Source organism: Chelonia mydas, chromosome 3 (assembly GCF_015237465.2).
Source record: "Chelonia mydas isolate rCheMyd1 chromosome 3, rCheMyd1.pri.v2, whole genome shotgun sequence".
Classification (NCBI taxonomy): domain Eukaryota; kingdom Metazoa; phylum Chordata; order Testudines; family Cheloniidae; genus Chelonia; species Chelonia mydas.
In genome coordinates this window covers 98218027-98244851 of record NC_057851.1, presented here as the reverse complement: position 1 = coordinate 98244851, position 26825 = coordinate 98218027, and the positions used below count along the sequence as shown (strand labels likewise).

At 42.4% G+C, this 26825-nt stretch overlaps 1 protein-coding gene across 5 annotated transcripts in view; it reads left to right on the top strand.

Annotated features, from left to right (window-relative positions):
- The window catches only part of SLC18B1 (solute carrier family 18 member B1), a 109881-nt gene that overhangs the window by 16063 nt on the left and 66993 nt on the right, over positions 1-26825 (top strand). For 2 of the 5 annotated variants that reach the window (XM_037893496.2, XM_043542928.1), the window contains exons 5-14: positions 143-290; positions 2608-2764; positions 4166-4302; positions 12000-12101; positions 13572-13663; positions 15026-15121; positions 16037-16111; positions 23069-23162; positions 23268-23317; positions 23565-24199. In XM_037893496.2, coding sequence (XP_037749424.1) covers positions 143-290; positions 2608-2764; positions 4166-4302; positions 12000-12101; positions 13572-13663; positions 15026-15121; positions 16037-16111; positions 23069-23162; positions 23268-23317; positions 23565-23631 — 1018 coding nt within the window. In that variant the 3' untranslated portion in view covers positions 23632-24199. Of the gene's footprint in view, positions 1-142; positions 291-2607; positions 2765-4165; positions 4303-11999; positions 12102-13571; positions 13664-15025; positions 15122-16036; positions 16112-23068; positions 23163-23267; positions 23318-23564; positions 24200-26825 lie in introns of those variants that run through there. The other 3 variants (XM_043542931.1, XM_043542930.1, XM_043542932.1) reach the window with 2 other exon arrangements.

Below are 26825 nucleotides of genomic sequence, written 5' to 3'. Positions count from 1 at the left end.
GTGATAGATAGGTAAGAGTTATTCCCATTTGACAAAGGGCAAGTGACTTGCCCTGTGCTTTGACCACTAGACCATACTGTTTAAAGCTATTATCTTTTTGGTTTGTTTTGTTTCATTTTGTTTTGTTTCCTTGTTCTTTCAGTCTGTTGGACAGAGCACCTGATGGGCCAGTATTCATTGGTTTGTGTTTTCTGGTTAGAGCGGTGGATGCCATGGGCTTTGCTGCAGCAGTGACAGCTTCATTTTCTATTCTTGCAAAGGCTTTTCCCAATAACATAGCTACAGTAATGGTATGTACAGAACTACACATGATGGCCGAACGTCCAGAATAAAAGTGTTTTAATGACTCTCCTACATCTTTGTGCATTGTGCGTACCAGACAGCCACTGTAACCCTACAGATCATGTCAGGTGTCTAATATAAGCTCCTCAAACTTAAAAAGCCTGACAAAAATCTCTAATTTGAATTAAAAAAAAACCTATATCCCTGGATGAATAATCATGATTCAACTGCAATAAAAGTTATGCAAGTCCTGGAACAATGGAAGGAATGAGGATGTAAAACTGAGCTCATTCAGTAACATATGCAGGAGTGTTTTTTTTTTTTAAAAAAAAAAAACAAAAAAAAAACCTTCATGTCTTTCTGAGGATTAGTTGAGGAGGGATTTTTGATTATGTTCTTTTTGTGATCCATTTACCGGCCTTCTTTGAAACATGGGTAGGATACTGACAGACAATGTACAATCTGAAAGCTTTTTAAAAATGCAACCACTTAATCTAGTCTTCATGAAAACTGAATTCCGTATGTCATATGACATCACACAACAAAGGAAAATGGTCTGGCTTATCCTACAGCTTTCTGCTTAAGGATCAAATCTGCTTTAACCAGGTGCTTCAGCGAGAAGTTAAACCATCACATCTGGGATTTTTTTTCTTCTAAGGTTCCTCCATTCTAGTGGGACTAGGGTGACCAGATGTCCCAATTTTATAGGGACAGTCCTGATTTTTGGGCCTTTTTCTTATATACACTCCTATTACCTTCCCACCCCCTGTCCTGATTTTTCAAACTTGCTGTCTGGCCACCCTATGCTGTTGTGTCCAGCTGCATTGGTGATGGCTTCACTAGGAGTAGACAGAAGGGAGGGAGTGCTGACCAAACCCTGCATGATACTAATCCTGTGCCCTTGCTTTAAAAACAGCAAACCAGTAGCAATGGGAGGAGGGATCTAAGAAGTGGATATGGCTGGAGACTTGGAGTAGGAATTGGTGCTGCTGTTCAATTAGATAGAAGTAATCCTAATTTTTTGGGTGTGTGAGAGCAAATTAACTCAAAGGAGACCAAGTGGAGACACAAGTCTGGTATACATTTAAGTTTTACCCATATTTTAATTATGGGTGGCCTTTTTTAACCAAAATAGTCATAGTGGCAAAAGCCTTTGTGTAGACACAGGTATACTAGTGTAAAGGTGATTTCTACCAGGGCAGTTTTTCTCCTTCCTGCATGGGAATAATGATACTGGTGAAAGCACTACCCATATAGTGCAAGCAGTACATCTTTCTAGTGTAGACATGCCCTTATGTGGGTTTTCTTGTCACTGTTCTATCACTTCCCAGTGGATATTATGGCTAACGACTCCCTTCCCTCCCCCCCCCCCCCCCCCAGGAACATTTCTTAGCCTAAGTATAGGCTGATCCAATGATGTAACTGAAGAGTAGTCAATTATTTTTGTCAAAATCCAAATTTCTTGGTCACGGTCCAGACTCCAGAGAAAATAATTATAAAACATATGATAAGTAAATAGATTTTGGGGTCCATTCAAAAGCATCTGGTGGTCTGGGTTTCGCCTGCGGTCCGCCTATTGACTACCCCTGATGTAACTAATGGAGACTAATAGTCTCCTCTTACAATACTAAGTCCACATAGGCCCCCTTCATCCTATTCTTTGAGGTAGCATCTGATAAAAGAAACCAAACTTAGTGGGTCAAACATACCCATTTTGTGACTTGATGGACTTCATTAGATAGATGCAGGGGCTGAACTTGACCAATTGTATATAGGTAGAAAAGTGCTTCAACTTAAGGCATTTTTCACCCAAGCCCCAAAGAAGTGACTTGATGATGATCTACTGCAATATGCTTACTAAGTTCTCCCCTTCAGGTTCTAATGTAATTTTGTATTTGGGAAATGTAGTCACTTCATTGCTGGCATCCCTGCAGATGTACTGGGTATATGGAACAGCAATGGAGGTATTTTGCCCCAGGAACCAGGTATGTTAGGCAGTACTTGAGTGGCTAATACCAAAAAAGTAAGAACTATACTTGGTCCTGTCCTCTCTGTGCTGTAATAAGAGGATCAGATTCCTTTTACCTAGACAACTTTTCAGACTCCTTTTGCTGTCCTTGCATGTGAAGGTGGTTGTTGATGGATGTGATTTTGTTCTAGCTCTTGATCAATGACAGAGCCTCACTTCTATCTAACCAACCTCATCGCACTGAATGCTCCTCATAGGAAGTGATTTTGTCTCCAGACTGTTGCTGAAGAATTCAGATGCACCCAAAAATTGATGTTTGTTCTCTCTCTCTCTCTCTCTCCCTCCCTCCTCTTTAGGGCAGTCTTGAAACATTTACAGGGCTTGGACTGGTGCTGGGCCCACCTATAGGTGGCTTTTTGTATCAGTCCTTTGGCTATGAAGTCCCTTTCATAGTGCTAGGATGTGTAGTGCTGATCCTGGTGCCTCTGAACATGTACCTCTTACCAAAATACGGTAGGCTCTTCTCCTTCCACTTCCTTTGCTCAGTATTTCAAATTTGAGATGGATGGATAGATAGATAGATGCATACTCTAGTAAAATATTTTAATTCTTCTTGTGTGTAACTATAAATGAGATTCCTGGAGCTGAATCAGGCATAAGAAGTCTTTTATGCAAAATTGCAACTGATTTTAATGGTGCAGGATCAGGTCCTTGTTGAACATAACTAAAAATAATGGGTGCATGTGGCTTGGAATGAACCAAATGTTTTCTGTCCATCCCTGTAAATGCTAGCTTTCTCTGTTGCATTGAAATGCAGTGAGATTTTTCTACATGCGTCTCTGGGCTTTGGGACTGGAAATGATTAGTTGTCTTTGCTTAGTAGCATTTTGAGGCTAGTTGGAGGCTTACAGTACCGAGGACAATTTGTTAGTCTCTAAGGTGCCACAAGTACTCCTGTTCTTTTTTTTACACATACATATGAGTCTGTATCCTGCTTACTACCACTAGATGGGATATGCTGGTTAACCATTTGTCTGTCTTTGAAAGATGTGTATAGCTTGGATATAAATACTCTGAATTATGCAGCTTTGGAATTTTGCTATGTGGAAGTCATTATACAATAGTCATAGGTTTTGATCTTGTAGATGATGCATATGAGTAGCGGTCTCATTGTACACACATCGAGATCATGCACATATTGAAGTGTGCGCAGGAGCAGGGCAATGGAACATAACTTAGAAATGAAAAGACATCACAATGGCACCTGAAATGTGTCTTGTCTAGAGTTCGTATCCAAGGTGCAGGAAGCCTGATCAGGTAACTGCATGAATACACTTATGAATTTGGTTTGACAACTGAAAATCTTTTTTGTTTTGGTAGCACATGTCTGAACTAGGAATACCCTGAAAAGGGAGAACTTCCACATGTGGTTTTATGATGCACAATGTGTTTGTTGTTTTTTCTTTTTAAGGCCAGAATGAATTATTAGATTATCTAGTTTGATTTTATGTAATGGCAGATGGTGTACTGTAGAGAAATGGCTGTATTTAATATTTTTGCTTCACTTAATAGGCAATAGCTCAATTACTTTAATCTAAGATGAAGGCATTAAATAGGAAAAATTAAGTTCTGTTTTCTCTTCCTCCCCCCCTCCACCCCCCACCCCCCCTGGTTAATTTGTCGATCTTCCAATTTTGGAGGCTTTAAAAAAAATCTGATTTTATAACAATGTCCATCGATGAGCTGTAACATTCTAAATTTCGCTTCAATTTGTGTATGAGGTGACCATCTTTAAAGCAGTGGGAGCGGGAGAATACCAAATCTTGGAAGCAAGAGAGTGGGTTATGGGCATATCAAATTAAACACAACCCATGCTACCAAAAGAACACAGTTTCTTGTCTTCTCTTAAAACAGATGCAATCGCTACCAAGGACTCGTTGTGGATGCTCGTTACTCTGCCAAAAGTTTTATTTCTCTGTTTTATTAGATTTTCACTAAGTGCGTGTTTTGGCTTTCTGGATCCCACTATGTCACTGTTCGTTTCAGAGAAGGTGAGTCATCTTAATGTGCAAGAGATGGGTTAATGACTTCAGCAATATGGAGTACTTTAATTCAAATATTTTAAAATGGATGTCCTAATAAATTGGATTTTTTAACAAATGTGCTTGTCATCGGCATTAGCCAAGCTTAATACTGTATATTGTTGACTTGCCATTCAGAGTAATTTGATTTCCACAGTGCTCTCTTTTAAATTTTTTTCCAGTTGCACAAGTTCCTTCCCTAAGGTATTCAAACTGTGACTGCAACTCTCCCTTTCATGCACCCCTGTCTGTCAGATAAAATGAGTAAATGCTTTGTCCTTGGGATAATAGTCACTGTGACAGAACATTGTCCTAAGCAAAAGCATCTTATTTTGGGGCTAAGCTGTTTTGGCTCCACCTCTGCTTGTAAAAACACAAAACACACAAACTGTTTCAACAGTCTGTTCTGCAGACGCTATCTCGGCCTTGTCACTTACCCATTAAGATGGATAATGTAACTTGTTTGTATGACATGCTGAAATAAAGTGCCTGCTAACAAAATCATTAGGTATGTATTAATGATGTCATCATTGTATTTCCCCATCAGGAAACTTGAAAACCAAGCTTAATTGCAACTTTGCCGAGTGCAAAATTTTCTTGATTCTTTTCCATTCACAGTCTCTGGATAAGATGAACAGATAATGCATGTGTGAGTGGCAGGGGGTTCATGTGCATGTGATTGGGTAAGAAGAGTATTTACAGACTTTGAGGTTTTAATTGAAATAGCTGCAATCTTGAAATATTTGAATTGACTGAGCTCTTCAAATCTAGAATTGTGAATTGTTCATGCCATTGGCCTATAAAACTAGGGAAAGGCAAATGACAAGCGAACAAAGCCTACTCTACAATATTCTAACTTCTTATTCTAGTGTTGTTGAATCACTGAGACCACTTTCCTCTCCCTCCCATGCCCTGTTCTGAATCTCTCTATATTACAGAGACAAAGTGGGTAAGATGATCTTTTATGGGACCAACTTTTGTTGGTGAGAGAGAGAAGCTTTTGAGTTACACAGAGCTCTTCTCCAGGTCTGGGAAGGGTATTCAGAGTGTCATAGCTAAATACAAAGTGGAACTGCTGTTTAGCATAAGAAATTAATACATATTGTAAGAGACCATTCAAGGTAAAGTGGCCCATTAACACCCCTCCAGTCATAGAACCAAAAAAAGTGGGGTTAGTGGGTTACAGATTGTTTGTTTGTAATAAGACATAAATCCAGTGTCTTTATTAAGACCTTGATCGTAGTGTCTAGCAACATTATGAATTTAAGCTCAAGGCTCATCTTTTGAAAGTGTTGCACAGGTTTTCTTTGAGGAAGAGGACTGAGAGGTCAGATACGGAGTGATAGTTTTGTGAAAAGTGTTCACCCATGTGTGATATGGTGTTTTTGTCTATTATCACTTTTCTGTGCGAGTTTATTTGACAGCATAGTGATTGTCTGATTGTTGGGGCATTGAGTGCACTGGATGAAGTAAACCTCACATTGTGATAGGCACATGTAGGACCACTGGATCTTGAAAGCTGTGTTGTGGTGAAGTATTTATCATTATAGCAGTGGAGATATTCCTTCTGTTGTTCTGGCAGGGTCTAGTGCCATTTTGAGTTGGTGGGCCCTAGTCTGCGGGAAGCTTGCTTCTGATGAGGAGCTTAGTGAGGTTGGGGGGAGGGGGTTGCTTCAAGGCCAGAAGAGGGGGTTCAGGAAAGACTTTTTTTCAGGATGTGGTCCCCATTGAGCATGGTTTGTAATTGTTTAATGATGCCCTATACGGGCTCTGGTGTGGGGTGGTAACTGACAAGTGGGTGTATGCAATCAGAATTTTTGTTCTGTAATGGAGCAAGCTCTCTTGGGCTATTAGGGAGATCTGGTCTGTGATACGATCCTCTTCTCTGGTGTAGTGTCCTTATTTAGTGAAAGCGGCAAAGAGTCCTGTGGCATCTTATAGACTAACAGACATATTGGAGCATAAGCTTTTGTGGGTGAATACCCACTTCATCAGATGCACGTAGTGAAAATTTCCAGAGGCAGGTATAAATATGCAGGCAAGAATCAGGCTAGGGATAACGAAGTTTGTTCAGTCAGGGAGGATGAGGCCCTCTTCCAGCAGTTGAGGTGTGAACGCCAAGGGAGGAGAAACTGCTGTTTTAGTTGGCTAGCCATCCACAGTCTTTGTTTAATCCTGAGCTGACTGTGTCAAATTTGCAAATGAACTGAAGCTCAGCAGTTTCTCTTTGAAGTCTGGTCCTGAGGTTTTTTTTGCTGCAGGATGGCTACCTTTAAATCTGCTATTGTGTGTCCAGGGAGATTGAAGTGTTCCCCTACAGATTTTTGTATATTGCCATTCCTAATATGTGATTTGTGTCCATTTATCCTTTTAGATAGGGACTGTCCAGTTTGGCCGATGTACATAGCAGAGGGGCATTGCTGGCACATGATGGCGTATAATACATTGGTGGACGTGCAGGTGAATGAACCGGTGATGGTGTGGCTGATCTGGTTAGGTCCTGTGATGGCGTCGCTGGTGTAGATATGAGGGCAGAGTTGGCATCGAGGTTTGTTGCGTGGATTGGTTCCTGAATTAGAGTTACTATGGTGCGGTGTGTCATTGCTGGTGAGAATATGCTTCAGGTTGGCAGGTTGTCTGTGGGTGAGGACTGGTCTGCCTCCCAAGGCCTGTGAAAGTGAGGGATTGTTGTCCAGGATGGGTTGTAGATCACTGATGGTACGTTGGAGAGGTTTTAGCTGAGGACTGTATGTGATGGCCAGTGGAGTTCTGTTGGTTTCTTTCTTGGGCTTGTCTTGCAATAGGAGGCTTCTGGGTACACGTCTGGCTCTGTTGATCGATTTCCTTATTTCCTCGTGCAGGTATGGCAACCCAACATAAATGCTTTATGACAACCCAACATCATCAGTTTATCAAGAGTACCCCTAATTGCAGCTGAATTATCTGTTCTTTACAAGGGACCAAACTTCTGCCCCACCACAGACCCTGATACCGTACTAACATGTGGGAAAACGAGAATAACTCTTCCATTGACTGCTTCCAAGTATTCTTTCACAACAGTGACAAAATCACCCACCACTATTACATCCCCACCCACAGTCATAAGAAAAAAAGAATCATCTGACTGGACACTTAAGTTTCCTCTAAGCTGCTCAAACATGTGGCCGTGCAGCAGCCCATTAAGTGTCACGCAGGTGCTCAGGGCTGCGGCGGGGAAACATGCTTCTCTCCCATCCCTGGACCTGCTGGGGTGGGGAGAGGCACCTTTCCCTGCCACCCCTAGTCCAGCCCCAACCCGGACCTGCTGCGGCTGGGGGAGAGGTGCCCCTCCTCCTTCTCCCCTCCCCCAGCCCGGACCTGCCGTGGATGGGGAAGGGGTGCCTATCCCATGGTCCCAGCCCTGGACTTGCTGCGGCAGGGGAAGAGGTGTCCCCGCCCTGGACCTGTTGCAGCTGCGGGTGGGAGAGGCACCCCGGCCACAACCCAGACCGGCCCAGACCTGACGTGGATGGGGAAGAGGCACCTATCCCGTGGCCCCAGCCTCGGAGCTGCCACGGCAGGGAGAGGCACCTCTTCTCCCCCCGCCCCGAACCAAGGTGCTGCAGCGGAGAGAGAACACTGGGGGGGGTCCTCTCTCTCTCCTTCCTATAGCCCTGGGGCAGCATGCACCCCAAAGCCCTCATCCCCAACCTTCTGCCCAAGCCCTGAGCCCCTTGTCACCATCCCCACACCCTTAGCTGGAGCTCTCCTCCCCTGCACCTCAACCCTCTGCCTGAGCCCCTTCCCACACTCCGAACCCCTTGGCTCCACCTCCTGCCACATTAATTTTGTTATGTGCACCAATATGGAGGTGATGGTGCACATAACAAAATTCATTCCACATATATGTGCGAAAAATTAGAGGGAACACTACTGGACACCCCACATTGGACAAAACCACACTTTTTCTGCTTAAGGATTTCACAGTCTATTTTTTTCCTGAACAAACATCATATCCAGCACAATCTTTCCACTGCCAAGAGGGTAGCTGTACAGTCCCTGAAATCCAACCACTAGATAATGATCAAACCTGCAGACAAAGGGAGTATTGTCGTAATTCTCAACCATGATGACCACATCAATGAGCTTAACTGACAACTTTCCAACAATGCCTACTATAATGAACTCAAAGAAGACCCCACACCACAATTCACCCAGGAATTTAAAGATACGATCAAATCCTTCCTCAAGTAACTCCAAGAGAAACTCTACAACTTCGTCCTGCACAAAACCACCCCAGGGATCTTCTACATGCTTCCTGTGGTATACAAACAAGGGAACCCAGGCAGACCAATCATACCTAGCCATGGCACTCTTATTGAAGGAATATCCAGACTCATACAAACCATCCTCAAACCACTCACCACACAAAAGGTCAGCTTCATCCAGGACACAAGAAACTTCCTGCAAAAACTCTGCAACGTTAACAAGCTCCCTCAAAACCATCCTTTCCACCGTGAATGTCACCCCCTCTATACCAACATTTCTCACAATGAAGGCATCACTGCCTACCTCCAAATATCTACAAGACCATAAACACTCAGATATTCACCCCAAACACATCACCAAACTTCTCCATTTCATCCTCACCCATAACAATTTCAAATTCAACAACAAACAGTTTGTTCAAACCATGGGAACAGCCATGGGTACTAGGATGGCTCCCCAATATGCCAGCCTGTTCATGGGTCACCTTGAGAGAGAATTTCTGGACAAATGCACCATGAAACCAATGATGTACCAGAGATCCATGGATAGCATTTTCATCTAAACTCCCTCAGAGATTTCCACCACAACTTCAACAAGCCACCACCCATCCACCAAACTCTCTCTAGAACACTCCCTCACCAGCATCAACTTCCTGGACACCACAATCAGCTTAAACAATGGATCCCTACAGAAAACTGTGTACAAGAAACCCACGGATCACCACGCTTGACTTCACAGATTCAGTAACTACCCAAAACACACCAAGAAATCTGTCTACAGTCAGGCACTCAGATATCACAGAATATGCTTTGAGGAGAAAGTCTGGGATCCATATCTTATGACACTTAAAACTGCCTTCACCAGACAAGGACATTCCACCAGAGACGTAGATTGCATCAGGGAACAGGCCCCCCAAACACCCTGAGAGAATCTTCTTCAATATGGAAATAAGAGTCTCTGCACAACCCTAGTTGTCACCTTGTCACAATAGAACTGCCCCCCCACCCAGGGGGTCCCCTGGGGAGGCACCAGGGTTCTATATATTGCTAATGCTATTATATGTAGGGGAAAGGATCTTGGGAAGGGCAAAGTATGAATGTGGAGTGAAAAATTTCTTTGCAAGTTGAGAGGCCAAAAGGGGAGGCGGGGAGGAGAAAGGAGCAGGTTAACTCAATGTTCCAGCTAAACCCAAAGATAAGTTGACGACTCCAGCCCAAGGCCACTGCATACAACAAATTCTCTTCTACCTGCCAAGAAAGACAGGGGGCTGAGATTCCAACCCTGACCAGCTGTGAAAAAGGAGAGCTACTGAACAAAATTGCAGGGGCTGCGAAAATGAGTGAGATGGCAAAGGTCAGCAAGTGAAAAATAACTGTCTCACATCCCTGAAGTCAGTAAGTGTTTTGGGAAAGCCGAGGAAGCTGCAAAAGCTGGTTTGGACTGGTACAAAGAGCATGGGGGACAGAAGTCCCTGAACGGAATGCCCCCAGAAGAACCAAGGGCTTAAAAATCCTCCCAAGAGCCAGGGCAGGTTGGAGATCAACAGCGGACCCTGGACAATCAATACACGGGACAGAACTCCTGTCCACCCTTCCCCCTCTTCTTCTTACATTACACTCAGGCTTGGCCAGCTTTGGGTAGTACGTGTGTGAGTATGAAAGTGGGTTAGGGCTTGGGGCACTAATACTTTCTTCCTTCCTCTGAGTGACGTGGGGAACCCCCAGCACTCTGCTGTTATTTTACTTTATTTTATTAATAAAGCTTTAAAATTTAGTCACTTAGTGTGCTCCTTCATCTCCTCCCCTAATGATTCTGCGGCCTCAGCCTGATCACCTGACACCCCAGGCAGATAGGTTGTGACAGATTTAAGTTTCCAGTTGCCCCATACTGGAACCCCTATGGGGTATCATTAAATAATTATAATCCATACTTTGTGAGGACCTCATCCTGAAAGAAATATTTCCTGAATCCCATTTTTTGGCCTTGAAACAACCCCTCATCTCTCCAAGGTCATCTGAAGTAAGCTCTCCACAGATCAGAACCCACCAACTCCAAATGGCACCAGATCCTGCCATAACAGAAGCAAAACTTGAAGACACATCTCTATGGCTACAATGATCAATACCCCCCACAGTGCAGCCTTCAAGATCCATGGGTCCTACACATGCATATCAGTCACAACATGTGGTGTACCTCATCGAGTGCACTATATTCCCCAATAACAACTCATAACCAGACAGTCATTTATTTTCTCAAATGAACTCACAAACAAAAATGACAAAAGACAAAAACACCATATCACCAGTGGGCGGACACTTTTCACAAAACAATCACTTCATATCCAAGGTGACCAGACAGCAAGTGTGAAAAATTGGGACGGGGGCTGGGGGGTAATAGGTGCCTAAATCGGACAAAGCCCCAAATATCAGGACTGTCCCTATAAAATCAGGACATCTGGTCACCCTATTCATATCTGACTTCTCAGTCCTCCTCCTCAAAGGAAAACTGGACAGCACCTTCAAAAGACAGAACATTCTTAAATTCATAACTTTGCTAGACACTAAAATCATGGTTTTAATAAAGGCATGGGAATTATGGTTTATTACAACAATCTGTAACCCACTACCCCACCTTTTTTGACCTATGAGCAGGGTGTTGTTGAGCTACTTCACATTAATGGACCCTTTAGACTATATGCTAACTACTTATGCTAAACAGTCTGTTCCATACTTTGTATTTAGCTGTGACACTTTGAGAGCCCTTCCAAGACTGGAGAAGAGCTCTGTGTAGCTCAAACGCTTGTCTCTTTCATCAACAGAAGTTGGTTCATTAAAAGATATTGCCTCACCCACCTTGTCTCTCTAAGATCCTGGAACCAACATGGCTGCAACAACACTGCAAACAACAACAGAAGGTTTTTTATTACTCAAAAAAATATCAAATTATAGCTTTTAAACTGTGAAAAGAGAAATCTTAAAGGTAAGTCCATGCTGTAAAATAAATTCTCCTAGTAGGAAGGTACAAATGCTGTAGTAATCTACTATTAACAAAACTAAAAACTGGAGGAGATGTAAATACCAAAGCCACTTGTACTGAATTCTGAGATATAGATTTCAAACACCCCAGATTCTGAGCTCTTAAAATGCAGCATTCTGGATTGGGGGCAAATCTTTGTCTACTTTTGAGATTACACTTGAACCATACATGTCTGTGGAGTGATGGAATCTGATGAATTGAATAGATTTGGGGTTAAGGGGGAACCCCAAAACTACTGCTGATATTGGAGTAGCAAGTATTGAAAAATATATTTCATAAGGAAGTTAAAATTATTGGCTTCAGCCACTTAACTTAAAATGTGATTCTTATGGAATACTTCAATCATTCTGTGCTTTTTTTAAAAAAAACTTTGTATTTTACAGTTCAAATTACCAGCTGGTTATGTGGGTTTAGTATTTCTAGCGTTGGCACTCTCCTACTCCCTGTCTTCACCATTACTTGGGCTTCTAAGTGATAAAATGCCAGTGAGTAAAATCTCTTGTTGCTTGCATAGTGTCATATGTACGTGACTAGCTTAAATATGCAAAGTAAAAAAAGCAGAGAAGTCTCATTTCTGAAGTCTTAGACCAAGACCCCAATTCTGCAAAAGGATCCATCTGCCAGGCCTTTACACCTGCACTGAGTCACGTTTTCATCAAGTCAGTGGATCCCTTTGTAGGATCTGAGGCTACACTAAGATCACAAATACACTTGTTCATTATCTTTACTGTTTCTATGTACATTATAGCTGATACACAGCTGGAGTTTTACATGGGCTAAATGGATGATCTGCCTCTTAGATGTAAAGAATCACTACTCCAGGTAGAGCTGGAATTGGGGTGGGGGGGAGGGAGAGGGTGTGGGGTGGTGAACAAACGATAAGGAAATTTAAAAAAAAATTTCCCCCCTTCTGGACAAATGTATTGGCCAGCCATATCTTGACACTCTTAATGAAAAGCTCACTATAGGAATATATTTCAAATGAACTCTGTATATGTGTGGGCTAGGAGGCTTTGGTGACAACCTTTTACCTTTGGAGATCTTTGTTTAAGCCTTATCTGATCACAAGTGCAAATGTCTACTTATTTTGACATAGTATGTGTCACTTTTTGCTACATAATTGGCTGTCACTGCTTTTCCTGTGGTCTTTTGCCATTTACCAGAGACACTGAACATCCAAAATTAGATGCATGGTCAACTCTGTATGGCAGCAAGCGCTTGACAGTAGTGGGAGCGATTAATATTACATTAGCATCACATGCAAACTTTTTTTTTTTTAAATACTGTTGAAAAGTAGGTCCTGAATCATACTGCTGGTGAAAACCAAGCTTTGGGCCCCTGGTAGCAGAGTCTGCTTGCAATAGAGTCACAGTGACTTGAAATACCCTTACCTCCTGATTTTGTCACCTGCAAGCTTCCTGATGTAATTGCCACAGTAGGCACACTTGCCAGGGAGAGGGCATGTTAGGAAATGCACTAATCAGTGCCTCTCCCATACATCTACCTATGGAGCCTCAGTCAGAATGTAAAGGAGTTTTCCCCAGGGGCCACTTTTAAAAGCTTGGGATTGAGGTAATCCAGTTAAACAAATTTGCCTCTAATACCTGTCATATCTGCAGCATCTTCTTACACTGGGAATAGGAGATACTGTGCTGCCATAACTAATGCTGAGTGGCAAATGTTAAGTGTAAGGACTCGTACGCTGTTGTGATGGGGAGAAAATATTAACTTTCTCTAGAAAATTATTGTTCTAAATCCCACTCCCTGCTTTCACCCACAAGAGGTTTGAACTGCTTCTGAAGGAAGGGAAATGCATCTGAATGAGTCCAAGTATCTTCCTTTCCCTGGTGGGCCAGAAGCACCTTACGCAAATTATTTTTGCGTATGTGCTAGTTTAGCAGATAAGAGTTTGGTTGAGTTTGGATTTCTTTAGACCTTTGATTTCTCTTTCTCAGCACCTAAGGAAATGGTGGTTGGTCTTTGGGGGCTTACTGGCAGCACTGTCCTTTTTCCTGTTAGGACCTGCTCCCATCTTGCACATTGAAAGGTACAGTTTACCGCCTTTTATCTCTAATCCTATCAAGTGATCTTTCCCCATTAATTGGCATTCTGTCTAATTATGACCACTTTATGTAGCCATTCAATACAAGAGGATTTTATCTACTGAGCTTTTGGAAAGAGATACTGTTTTCCTTGCTCAAGCAGCAGAATACAAATGGGAGCTTCAGAATACTTACGTACGGTTATAATTAAAAAATGACTAGAAAATGACTAGAAAAAATAACTCTGTATTGACCTGCATCCTTTGCCTCTTCAGAGTTGTATCTGCTCACTTTAGTCTGTGTGTGGGGTGGAGAATAATAAAGTTTAGTTTTGTTATTACTGGTAAGTCCTCCAGGACCAACATGGCTGTGGGAGAGCAAAGTGATTTATTTGGTTAGTGCTTGGGATGCATAAGCAACTACAGCTATGTCTTCACAGGGCGGGAGGGAGAGTTCCCACTGAGAGAGCCATCTTGATGTTATATCTAATGGGAGACAGGTACTGTGTTTTGATTGATTTGTTTAACCTCCGTGTAGCTAGATGAGGTAAATGCTATAGCCTGCATTTGATGTTTACCTCAACTAACTACACTGAAATAAAAAACTACAGTGCCTGTCTCTCCTTGAATATTCATGACATTGAAATGCCGCTCAATGGAAAATCATTCTCCCCCGCCCCCCCCAAAAAAAAAAAAAAAAGCAAAGAGCGTCTGTGTTCCATTTGTAAAGCCACCTGTGCTACCCCTATTATCTTCCAATGATCTATTACATCTGTGAAATGACACTGATGGCCAGGGTTGCAAAGGTGTAGAGCTGGTTGTTTTTTTTCTAACTTTTGAAGGAGAACATAACCAATTTCAAACATTTGGGGAGGAGGGGTGAGTGGAGGAGAAACTTCAGGAAGTAGCTTGTAGGGGTTCCCCCCCCCCCCATCCTCTATCTCTACACTGATGTAACTGTGGACTGCAGAATCTTTAGTGTTGTGAAACAAACAAAGATCATATCTTGGATTTAAGAATCCCAGGATGAATTTTCAGGGTCAGCAGTTGGTAAAACCATTCTCTCTTTATAAACTGAGCTCCCTGCATAAGGAAATCATTGACGCAACAAAAATGGAATCACAGAATTTTGTTGTTTTTCACAAAGTCCATTTTTCAAATTGGAGCTGCACTCTTAAGAAATCTCTTCTGTCAAAACATGCAGGGCTATTTACTGGATGATTTAAAACTAATATTACAGCTAACGATGTTTTGAAGGGAAAACTAATCTCTGAATCATGGAGAACTGGTGTAACAGTCCTAACTAATGAAAGTAAAGTTTAATTTGAAAGGAATGGCGTAAAACTTCTTTAAATGCTTATTTTGCAGCAAACTCTGGATGTTTGTCCTAGTGCTGGTTTTATGTGGCTTTTCCTTTGCGTTGACTAGTATCCCACTGTTCCCTGAGATGCTCAGTTGTGCTTAGTAAGTAATTCTATCTGTTTATATTACTAATAATGGGAAGCTCTGCAAACAATTTCCAGCCACCCTTTCATTCTCTGAGAGGGAGGGAGGGGGGAAGTAATTAATTAATTGATCTGAGCCTGAGATGTTGGGTGAATCTTTTGAAAAAGTGACTTAGGCTCTTGTCAAGTGTCTTTCTGGCTTTTAAAAAAAAAATGAGCTGGGCTTCTATATCACTTAAGCACTTCTGAATTTTATCTATTGGTAAGGGGGTGTGATGATCTCAATAGAGACATGGGGTCCAGCTGGTTTTGGTGGTTTGCATAGCAAGCCATAAGACTAATGTATGTATCTATTAAGGGTCATTGGAAGGGTTAATATTCAGCAAATACCATTGTCTCTCTGGGAGACCCCACAGCAACAATTCTATCCGCAGGAGTCAGGATTACTTAAAATACAGTTTCCCATCTCTCATGCTGCTTGGCCATAGTGGGCTGAGGTCCTCTTGGTTCCATGTTTAGCCAATGTGTATTTCTCCTTGGAACCAAGGGCTTTCCCCTTTTTCAGACCCAGCTCTCTCAGCTTTCCTTCTCCTATACCCCATCACAAGACTGACTGTGTGTGATATTAATATCTACTTATCACACTCTCAAAGATGATTACACTGTAGTCCTGGGAATCCCACTTAACATTGTCCTTATCTTCCTTCTCCTAGGGAGGTGGTGCTAGATGGCTTAATAGGCAAGACATGGGGAAAAAGGTTGTAGATCCTCTGCACAGAGAAACTTCTCTGTGCTGTAGTGGCTGCACTTGTGTGTATGTTAATGTAGTTCATGTTTCCCTGTGGGGGGGACATTCCCCACCTCCCCCAGCAATGGAGCACTTTAAAAGGAAAGTAGTGTACTTAGTGGAAATAACCTGTCTGTCTTTCTCCAGTGAGAATGGATTCGAGCAGGGGCTAAGTGCTTTGGGACTGGTGTCTGGGCTCTGTGGTGCAGTGTGGTCCCTTGGGTAGGTACACAGTCATGCTCTATAAACTTCTGGTGTTTTTGGTTGCTCTGTGTTACTATAATGTTGCTGGGCTGCTTAAGTGTGTAAAAGAGCTGGAGGTGCTACAGGGCAAACCCTGCTGGCTAAGTATGGCTCTTCAATGTCCTACCTCAATATTCTGTGCTCTCAGGACCCCTTAAGAATGCCACACAGTCCAAAGGTATAACATGAAATTTCCCTGCTTGGGTTCTACTTCATGAAGTCCAAAGACTTTTTTGAAATAAAGTCTCTTCTGCCCAGATTCAAAATAAAGCCGCCTTGGCTTGCAGTCTCTGTCCCCTCAGGTTCAGGGGTTGCATAGCCCTCTTTCTTGGGGGTGTTACCCGGGATTCTTCCAACTCAAAGCTCTTGGTAACTTTTATTCTGTGAGAGGTGGTGTCAGGAAATAAATCAGGGGAGACACGGCCGTCCGACCGATAGATGGCTGGCACAAACAGGACAACACAAGAGTGCTTTCACTTCAAGCTAAACTTTACTTAGTCTCAAGAACTTATACACACGTCCGCAACAGGTTAGTAAAACACCCCCAACCCTTGATAATTACCAAAGCTGAGTGTGGCTCTCGAGTGGCACAGCGGCAGACACTGCCGGTGGGAAACACAAGATGCATCCAGAGGGAGAGTCCAGGCCTGAAGAGTCCCCCTACCTCAAACTTTTTCCCCTTATTTATACATTTAGTAATAGAATGACATGTCCCTTAAAGCAAACTTGTTAAGCAAGCAGTTTCAATGGTCAAGCGAGAGGTTCCTTCTGATTATCAATTAACCAGGTGTGGGTTTTTCCAGAGTTTGCAGCATTGAGGCCCCAGTAGACATTCCTGGGGCACATCCTGCTCCTCTAAAACGCATGTATCAGCAACTTCAACACAATTCTTATCAGGAAGGATGTGGGTCAAGCTGTCCTCTCTGTGGCACCCAACCCCCCCGCCTTTGTTAAGCTAAACCTGCTGACTTGGCTAATTTACAGCCCGCTGACTTGGCTGCTTTTAGCAATAAGCCATAGTGGTTTCAGGCACTTTACTGGTTTGCCAAAGTATGTGCTTCCAGGCTCCCAGTAGCTTCCTTCAGGGACCGTTTCAGCTGCTGCCTGTGTAATTTTTTCCCTTCTTTCCCTGTGTTGAGAGAGAGAGATCCATGGGTAGCCCTTCCATGTCTCCTGTTTCCCGGATACCTCTTCTTAAGCCTATTTGGGCAACAGGTAGTCAGTCACAGGTGCGCTGGACCCTGCTCCCTCTTAAAGGGGCCAGTCTCCCAGTGACAAATTGATAAAGAAAAATCACTTAACTTTTATTCCTGTCATTGTGTTAACCTTGGACCAAAGGCTCATTACTTAATTGCTGACAGGTGGGCATGTTCTGCAGTGACTCAAAATGTGCAGGAAAGGGATAACAGGACGGAGTCTGAACTAATCTTCCTTTAGATGATGGTGTCTTTCACATCAAGAAATAATTGTTGGTGACTAAGGCTGGGTGAGCCTGCACTTCCCCTGTGTGTGGTTACTTCTTGGCTATCAAAACTCTTGGTGTGTGCTAGTTTAAAGACTGTGACCATGAACCTCCCAATAGTACAGGGAGGGACGCTTGTGCCTGAGATGAAGGATATAGTGATGTTCCCATCACTACTCCCTCTGTCTCCCCCTCCGCTCTCCTGCCAATTGCCACCTTTTCCCCTTCATTGTCTGGACAGTTTGATGTGTGGCTAATTTGGCATTTTGAGGGGGTGTGTGTGTGTGTGTGTGTTTGTGTTCAGGGCTGGCTCTAGACCAAATGGCGCCCCAGGCAAGGAGTGCCTTTGGTGCTCCTCCCCTCATTTGTTAAACTTTTGAAAATTTATATATATAAAAATTTTGCATTTGTAGACCATTTCATGACTTTGATGCACGATTTGCATGCATGATTTATCCCTGTCATATAAGACTTGCATGCTAGGATGTGTAAATCTGCATTTATTCATGCCATATATAAAAAATGTTTTCCTCTAAGCTTATAGAAACTTTTTAATTTTAAGAATAACTGAAGTATATGAACATCACAAAATTGAACTGTGCACCAACTCTGGGTGGAGCCGTATTAAATAGTGTTACAGTAGGAGACAGCCTTAGAATGTTAACTCTAGTCCAGGGGTCGGCAACCTTTCAGAAGTGATGTGCCGAGTCTTCATTTATTCACCTCTAATTTAAGGTTTCGTGTGCCAGTAATACATTTTAACATTTTTAGAAGGTCTCTTTCTATAAGTCTGTCATATATAACTAAACTATTGTATGTAAAGTAAATACGGTTTTTAAAATGCTTAAGAAGCTTCATTTAAAATTAAACTAAAATGCAGAGCCCCCTAGACCAGTGACCAGGACCTGGGCAGTGTGAGTGCTACTGAAAATCAGCTTGCCATAGGTTGCCTACCCCTGCCATAGTCCTTTAGTTCAGAAGGTCACTTTTCTCACCTCTGCCCTCGTGAGTTGAAGCACAGTGTCAGAGATCCAAAGACTGGCCAATGGCGTTTTCAAGCAATGAAATAGCAAGCGATGTCAGTCTCTCATTGACCATCATTAAGGCTAAGATTTAGTCATGGGTATTTTTAGTAAAAGTCATGGACAGGTCACAGGCAATAAACAAAAATTCATGGCCTGTGACCTGTCCATGACTTTTACTATATATATACCCCCGACTAAAAGTTAGCAGTTCCTGAGCCCCCAGGACACAGCTGCTGTGGGGGCTCCCCAGGGCCAGTGTGGCTGGCTGTGGGGTGCCCGAGCAGCTGGCCCCGGGATCAGCCTCACTGGCCACTGCAGCTGCAAAAGTCACTGAGGTCACGGAAGGTCACAGAATCCGTGACTTCCGCTATCTCCATGGCAGAATCGCAGCCTTAGCCATCGTTGATCAGATATACATTTTAATGAGCCTGAGCTTCAAAAAGCTATGCTTACCACTCGTGACTGTGATCGGCACTGTGAGCAGAATCCTCAAAGCTATCCACACATTATGTGTCCTTCAGCTTTGCATTATGAATGAATTGGAGAACTTGGAGTGAAGAGTGCTCCCCATGTTGCAAAATGTGATGGATGTTGTCCAATTCGACATGGAGGTCTTTATCATTGACATCCGAACATACCCCATGTGTCTACATCCAGTGAAGATCTGTATAATTGTTCGAGTGTTGTTCTGTCTACTGGTAGCTTACTAAGGGCATACAAAAAACCCCAGGTCTTTTCATGGTACTTCATTTGTCCAAACCTTTCTTCAATGGATACTTGAGCAGCATCAATGAGTGAGCAAAAAAACTCCCTCCTGAATTTTTCTTCCGAGCTTCCCATCACCCCATCTCTCCCCTCATAACCAAACTCTCTCTCCTTCCAATGAATACAAGTTTCCTTGAAGACAGGCTGAACTCCTAAGTTTTCTGCCATTTCTTTGGCAGCAGTGATGGAACCTTCAAATGCATTATCTCTGTAGGCCACAAGGAAATCAAGGCAGCTCCTTGTCGAAGTAGCAGCGGTTGCGATGTCCATAGACTAAGTTTGTAGTGCCTTGCTTACAACATTTACTTGGAACAGGATATTGTGCCAAACCACAACTGAGATCAGAAATTTGAAGTCCGTGATCTGATTTGCCAGGCTTTGCACCTCGGGTCGGATTCTGGCCTCGGCTTTACTTGACTGCACCTGTTCTATCAGGGCGTCCTAAACCTCAGTCACTTGGTAGCTCACTGGCCTTCTGTTGTTGATACAGCTCTCCCAGTGAGTGTCATTTAGCAGCTCCATGGTCAGATTTGTCACGTTATCCATGAGGATCTTCCACCTGATAGCTGAGGCTGAAAACAGGATGTATATCCTTTGCAATACTCTGAAGAGAGATACTGATTCTAAAGAAGATGCTGCTGCCTTTGACACAATTAGGTTGAGGGAATGGCAACCACAAGGCATGAAGAAAGCTTTTGGATTTAGTGCCAGGATCCTTGCCTGGATGCCACTGTTTCTTCCCTTCGTGTTCACGCTGTTGTCGTAGCCTTGGCTGCGGCAATCCTGAAACTTTATTTTATTCTCATTCAAAACATTCATAAACATTTCTGTTAAGCTTTTTCCAGTAGAGTCATCCAGAGACTGGAAACAGATAGTGTTTCTTTACTTGGATACAGCCTTCCTTATCAACAAATCTTACTGTAAATGACATCTTTTCATTGTTACTAATGTCAGGACTGCAGTCCATTATTACGGCATAGTACTTCAGTTTGTCAAGCCACATCAATATGTTAAGTCCCTTCCTTTCCATAAGGTCAATCCATTCATTTTGAATTGTTTTGCTACAGTAATGGTCCATAGCTTCTTTATGAACTACTTGATGATGTAGGTGCTCACTCATGATGTTGTATTTCCCAAAGAGCTCTACCAAATGGAGGAAATTACCATTAAGTTGTTGAACATATCTGCCAAGCCCCAGAAAGCCAAATTATTCTTTGCAAGTAATTTTGAGATCAGACGCTTGTGCACATTCCTCCAATGCTGGGTTAGTACATTTAATAATGCGCTCGTTTTCTGTGTGTCTGCATTTATTCAGCTTGAGCCTGGACTTAACCTCCATCCATTTGGAGTAGGCTGTAAAATGTCTGGATAATTTTTTATGTTGCTTCAGAGTATCAGCTAAATTATGCTGGTAATCGTACCTGGAAAGCACAAGCAATGATTTGGTTTTGTCAAATATTTTGCAACAATAACAGAACAATTTGTCAGTTGATTTTGAGTAAACTAGCCCATGTCAATTCAGTTTCTCTCCATTCTCGAGCACTCTTTTGCAGCGTGACTTTGAAATGTGTCATTTCTGCTCATTTACTGGAAACATCATATCTTCAATTTTGCCCGGCCCATTCAAAATTGTTCAATCAATATTGGCAGAGTTTTTAGGTTTGCTGGCCATAAAGCAGGATCTGAGGTATCACTTTGCGGTGTGCAGTTTTTCTCACTGCTGTTTCTGTCATCGTGCCAGGCTGATTCTTCTTTATAATTTCTCTCGTTTTCATGTAAAACAGTTTTTTTTTCTTTCACGTTAGGCTCCTTTTCACGTGAGCCACATTCTTTATCATTGCTGTCCTTTTATGCCTCCAGGAAAACTGGGCGATTCTCCATCGCTTTCCTCACATTTCCATTCCCTATCTTCAGGTAAATCTATTAATTCCTTAGTAATAGGACTTCAATCATTTACGTTTTGCTCCTCAATTTCTTTGCACTGGGACAATTGCTACTACCTAAAGCCCAGCCTATATTATTCTGTTTCAGATATTTTCCCATTAAATTTACCCCTTGCTGCAATCTAGATTGCAACTGAGCTTTTCACTTCCTATACTGAGCTCCTGAAGACATCTTTTGGGGGTATCTTTTATTTTCTATGGGGGAAAACAGACCATATTGGGGAGAGCAAAAGCCTATGTTCCGCAGTCTTAGAAAGTCATCAAACATTACGTGTTAAGCATAGCAAAAGAAGTAACAATATTTCTTTTATATTGTTGCTTAGATAGGGGTTCAGTAGATATCTCTGGTGTCTCATTAAATATGTCCTTTATTAGTTGCTCTTCAAGTCTTAAAACACAAGTACACTTTCACAATCACACAATAAAACAAGGTTCACAATATTGCAGCTGAGCTCTCACTTCACTTGGTTTTTATATGTCACTGACTGACACCCCGCTCCTTACATACCCAGGAGGGCATGGCTGACAACATTCTAGGAGGTTCAAGGAAAATGTAGTTCTCAAAGTCTGGAAGGTTCCACAAGATTCTAGAAAGGTCCAGAACATTCTAGGAGGTTAGTGAAAAATGAATCCACTTGTGGAATACCTGAAACATTTTACTTCAAACATTCTATTTTCCCTTTTTGTCATTTAATGAGAAAAACAGCACCCTGAGCCCAGTGTCCCAAGTCCAAGTTGCCTGGGTCACCTGCCCCTGAATCCAGCCCTGTATGTATTTGGATAGAGAGGAGGGGTCCCAGAGTTTCTCACCCAGTTGCTGCCACCAAGTGAGTGGAAGCAGAGGAAGACGTGAGGTATGCCACAGCCAGTGCTCTGCCCGCCCTGCTTGTGTTGCTAGCAGCACACAGGCAACAGCAGCACAAACCATAGCTTTGGACAGCATTTTCCAGGGTGTTAGTCTGCCCTGATTTATCATCAGCAACTGATGGGATTTAACGGAACAAGAGTGGATGCTCTCTGCTGAGTGACTGAAATGCTGGATGTCCTGCTTAGAGTTGAGAGCAATGCTGGGTATATAACAGCAGCCTGGTGGATGTAGTAAAGATGTGTACAGTGCAAGGACACCTGTACCAGTCCTCCCCTGTTGCTAAATATGTCTTTAGGTTGTGTAAACTGAACTAGCTTTTTACAAGAAGTGAAGTTAATTGTAAACAATAATGTTGTGATACTGCGTGAGAATGATACTGTACTATGCTTTCAAAAAAGCTGAACACGCACTATTCACATGGAAATCAATGGACCTTGCAAGGTTCTCAGCACCTCAGAATACCAGGCCCCTGCATAAGTAGTCTAACTTTGAACACAAGGCCCCACTCCTGCATTGAATTCTAGCACAGACCTGGGCATGGTCCCATTTAAATCAGTGGGACTCTGCATGGACACAGGAGTCAATAGGACACAAGTCTGAAAACATAGGTTAGTTTTATATTCTGCATAGCTTTTTCCCCCATCACTTCACAAAACCTCAGTTTGGTGCATGGACTACACTGACAGTCCTTATGTCAAACCACTCTTGCATGGGACTACTCATTAGATGTCTGCCAGCTGATGTGCTATCTGTACATAAGTTATAGATCTGAAACCTCTTGTCTCAATGTATTGTGATAAAGAATCTCTTTTAGCTGTGGATGTTGTAATCTCTTCTCTTTGAGGTACCCATACTTCTCTTTGATATTTTTAGAGGTTTTGTAGGACCAACATTAGGTGGATTCCTAAATGAGAGGCTGGGGTTTGAATGGGCTGCCGCCATACAAGGAGGATGGCCGTTACTAAGTGTAAGTAAAGATAGTATTCTTGCTTGTTGCTTTTATTGCAGACTGCAACTGTAAAATATAACACAAATATTACAACTGTAATAATTGGTGTCCGTTTCTTTAAAGGGACTAGCTATTGGAATATTCTATATCCTAGAGGCCTCACGAAGAAGAAGGTACTGTGGGACTTTTATTCTTTACATCCATTTCCAACCAGATTTAAAAGGCTTTCATTAAAGAGAAAACAAAATCAACTTAGTAAGGAAAGAGACTTCTGGGGGCACAGACCACACTTGTATTTGTTTGTTTGGCTTTTTTGTTTGTGTGTTGTTAAATAATGCTAGTATTATGTATGCAAAAAGTATCCAGAAGTTCTGTCACACATTGCCTTTCCTTCTTTTCCCTTCCCCTCCACTCAAACAGATCCAGCCTGCAGACTCCTCCAGGCACAAATGAAGAAACAGTTCACCTTTTGGCTAGTGAGACATAGCCAGAAATATTTTTGGATCACTGTTCATTTTTTATAGTTAACTTAGTGATGAGAAGAGTGGACTTCACACATGCACAAACATGCAATGCTGCATAATTCTAGAGCTGGGGGGCAGAGGGATATCTTCCCATAATGCACAATGAATTGTGGTTTATTTGTAATTGCAATACATTGCTCCAGGGTTGTTCTGAAACTTGGATATTAAATATCGAATGCCTTTCTTTCGGATGTTCCTGCTGTGCATCGGTTGAACTGGTAACTATTAGATGTCAGTCTGCTTATCTGTGTTCACTGTACAGTGTTCTGAAGAGTGGTTTTGTCCAATGTGAAAGAATTTTATTTCAAGATGTTCTACTTTTTGTATTTGTATCTGCTGGGGACTATTCCAGAGAGTCTGTCACTACCATTTTTTTTCCCCTAACATGTGTGTATTTTCCTTTTTTAAAGGGGAAGATAGTGATTAAAAATATCATAATACACTATAAGATGTTCAAAGGGAATTTTGAAATAGTGAAGCAGTGATCGTAATGATCTGTTAAATAAAGCCAATTAACTTCTTATTTCTAAACTCTGTGAATTTCTTTAGCCAAATGAGATTACAAGTGAGGGTGGAAAGGAAGTCCGCAATCTCCCATGTCATCCTAATAAACTCAGGAGTGGGAAGGAAAGGCTAAAGTGGGAGGGCTGAGTTTACACAGTGGGTCATATTAAAGTAGTATGGTGTTGGGCCTATTTAGACTAGGACTGAATTTGGCTTGTGATGAAGATGGAGTTGGGTGGACTTCGGGCCTGTATTACTAGTGGATGCCAGTTGGGCCACTTACCTCTGCAATTATAGCGGAGTTTATTTCTTCAATATATAAAAAATACATGAAAGATTTCTGTCTCAAAAAGCTCTGAGCACTCTGCCATGACTGTAAAGCACCATAACTTGTATCAGGAGCACCCAGTGAGCCTCACCTCTTGAGAGCAGCCAGCAGCACTCTAATGATAAACCCCACTGCTACCACAACCTTCCCCAAAGTCTTGGAGAAACAAATGGGCTCTGAAGGCAATTAGGAGTGAGGGGAGTGAGTTCCAAACTCAAGGGGCTTTTGTTAAAATTGACCTGCCAGCAGCATTTTTGCTGTATACCAAGAGGATTTTAAGCACTTTGGCTGATGACAACTGTCGCAATACTGAACTGGGAGAGGTGGCCCTTTCTCTTGGCTAAGGATTTTGGTATTATAGAAGCTGTGGGGATTTCCTCTGTCTCTTTAGGACAGATTTTGGCACCCTTACTTGAGAAGAGAGTGAGGGGAGTGGTTTTGGTGGCTTTTTTAGCTTCTACTCTGAGGACTTCTAGTGACATGGACACTCCTGATCTTTGGAGCCATGTTCTGATGGCACCTTCTCAGCAAGGCCGATCCACAACCTGAGGCGGGGAGCTCAAATGACACCCCCATGCCCCCTCGCTTAGGCCAAACCTTTGAAAGGTCTCAATTCTGCGTTCTTCCTCTTCTACTCTCATGGTACTGCTCTGCTACCTACCCCAAGAAAGGAGAACTAACAACTTAAAATGCCTTGTTCAAAAATTTTAAGTAACACTTATCTTTCAAATGCCTGAACAGCAAATGTAACTTTTCTTGTCTGCATAGTAAACACTGGCATTTTTATCTGTTTGAATAATCAAAGTGGTGATTTCCGAGCCTTCTTAGTTGCAAAGATTTGAACTGCTTCCTACTGAAGGTCCACAGTCTGGGCCAGCTCATGCTCTATTGAGATAGTTGCAAGGCTGACCAGCCTCTCCTGTGTCATTGTGGAGCGTAGATATGTTTTATTTAACTTCAGCTTGGAGATGCTGCGTTCTCCACTGGCAACTGTTACAGGAAGTGTAAGAAGTACGTGCAGAGCAACAAAAGCATTTAGAAAGAGGGTGGTCCTCTTATTTCTGCACATATGTTCCAGAACAGCCTTTGGAGTTGATCCTGCTGAAATGTATCTTGAAAGGGCTTTCAGTTCATCACCTAAATCACTTGCAACAATATTACGCATGTCATCGTGTGTCAACACTGTCTCTAGTGCCCTGCATTGCTGGTGTAGGTCTTCTTCAGGTATAGTGAGCAGTTTTAGAATATCATACAACATCTCAAATATACTGCTGTGTTCCTTGAGCTGCATGAAACATTATTCAACTGACTGTATTGCACAATCTAGCACCTGGTTAAATAATTCAACTTTGAATTGTTGTTTGGGGTCTCTTATGGGATTATCCCATGCCTCGTAATCAAAATGTCGTCTTCTTCGGTGACTCTTGTATTCTTGAATGGGTGGGAAAGTAGCTTCAGTGAGAAGTTCCTCTGCCAACTTCTGTGCACTCTTCAGAACGTTTCAAAATCCCTCATCTGACTGGTAAGACTGTAGGTATGACTTTGCTTTGTCCAGTTGTTCCATTGCTCCAGATATATCAAGGTCAACACCTCGGAGTCTCTTGCTTACAACATTTATTTCAAACCATATGTCATGCCACAACACTAAGCCACACAGATATTTGAAGTTATGTATGTTTCTGGTGATTCCATTTCCCTCTGCCACTGTTCTCCCATGAACAGTTCCTGTCATAGCATTATCCTCCATAATGGCAACTATGGCATCATCTATCTTCCCAATTTGGTGTTTGATAGGCTTTATCGCCTCCGCTCGACTTTCCCATTGTGTGGCTCTCAGTGTCAGAGAGGATGTTCCCAGATGTTGCTTCAAAATTTGCCATCGATGAGTTGAAGCAGAGAAAAAGACAGATACAGATGCTTTGAATTACATTAAAAAATTCAGCAGCCTCACTAGAAGCTGATGCTGCATCACTGACCACCAAGTTCAATGAATGAGAACTGCATGGGACAAAAAAGGCTCGAGGGTTTAACTTTCGGATCCGTGTCTGCACTCCTCTTTCTTCTCATGTTGGCACCATTATTATAGCCCTGACCTCTCATGTCAGCTATCACAATTCCCGTATCTTCCAGTTTTTGAAGAAGCACATTTGTCATATCAGCTCCTGTAGTATCATCAGTGTCAATAAATTCTAGAAAATGCTCTCCGACAGTCACCATTACAGGGACCTTTTCACTAGGATCTGTTGTTACAAAACGCACCATTAAAGCCATTTGTTCCGTATGGCTGATGTCAGGTGTGCAGTCCAGAATAACAGAGTAATAGCT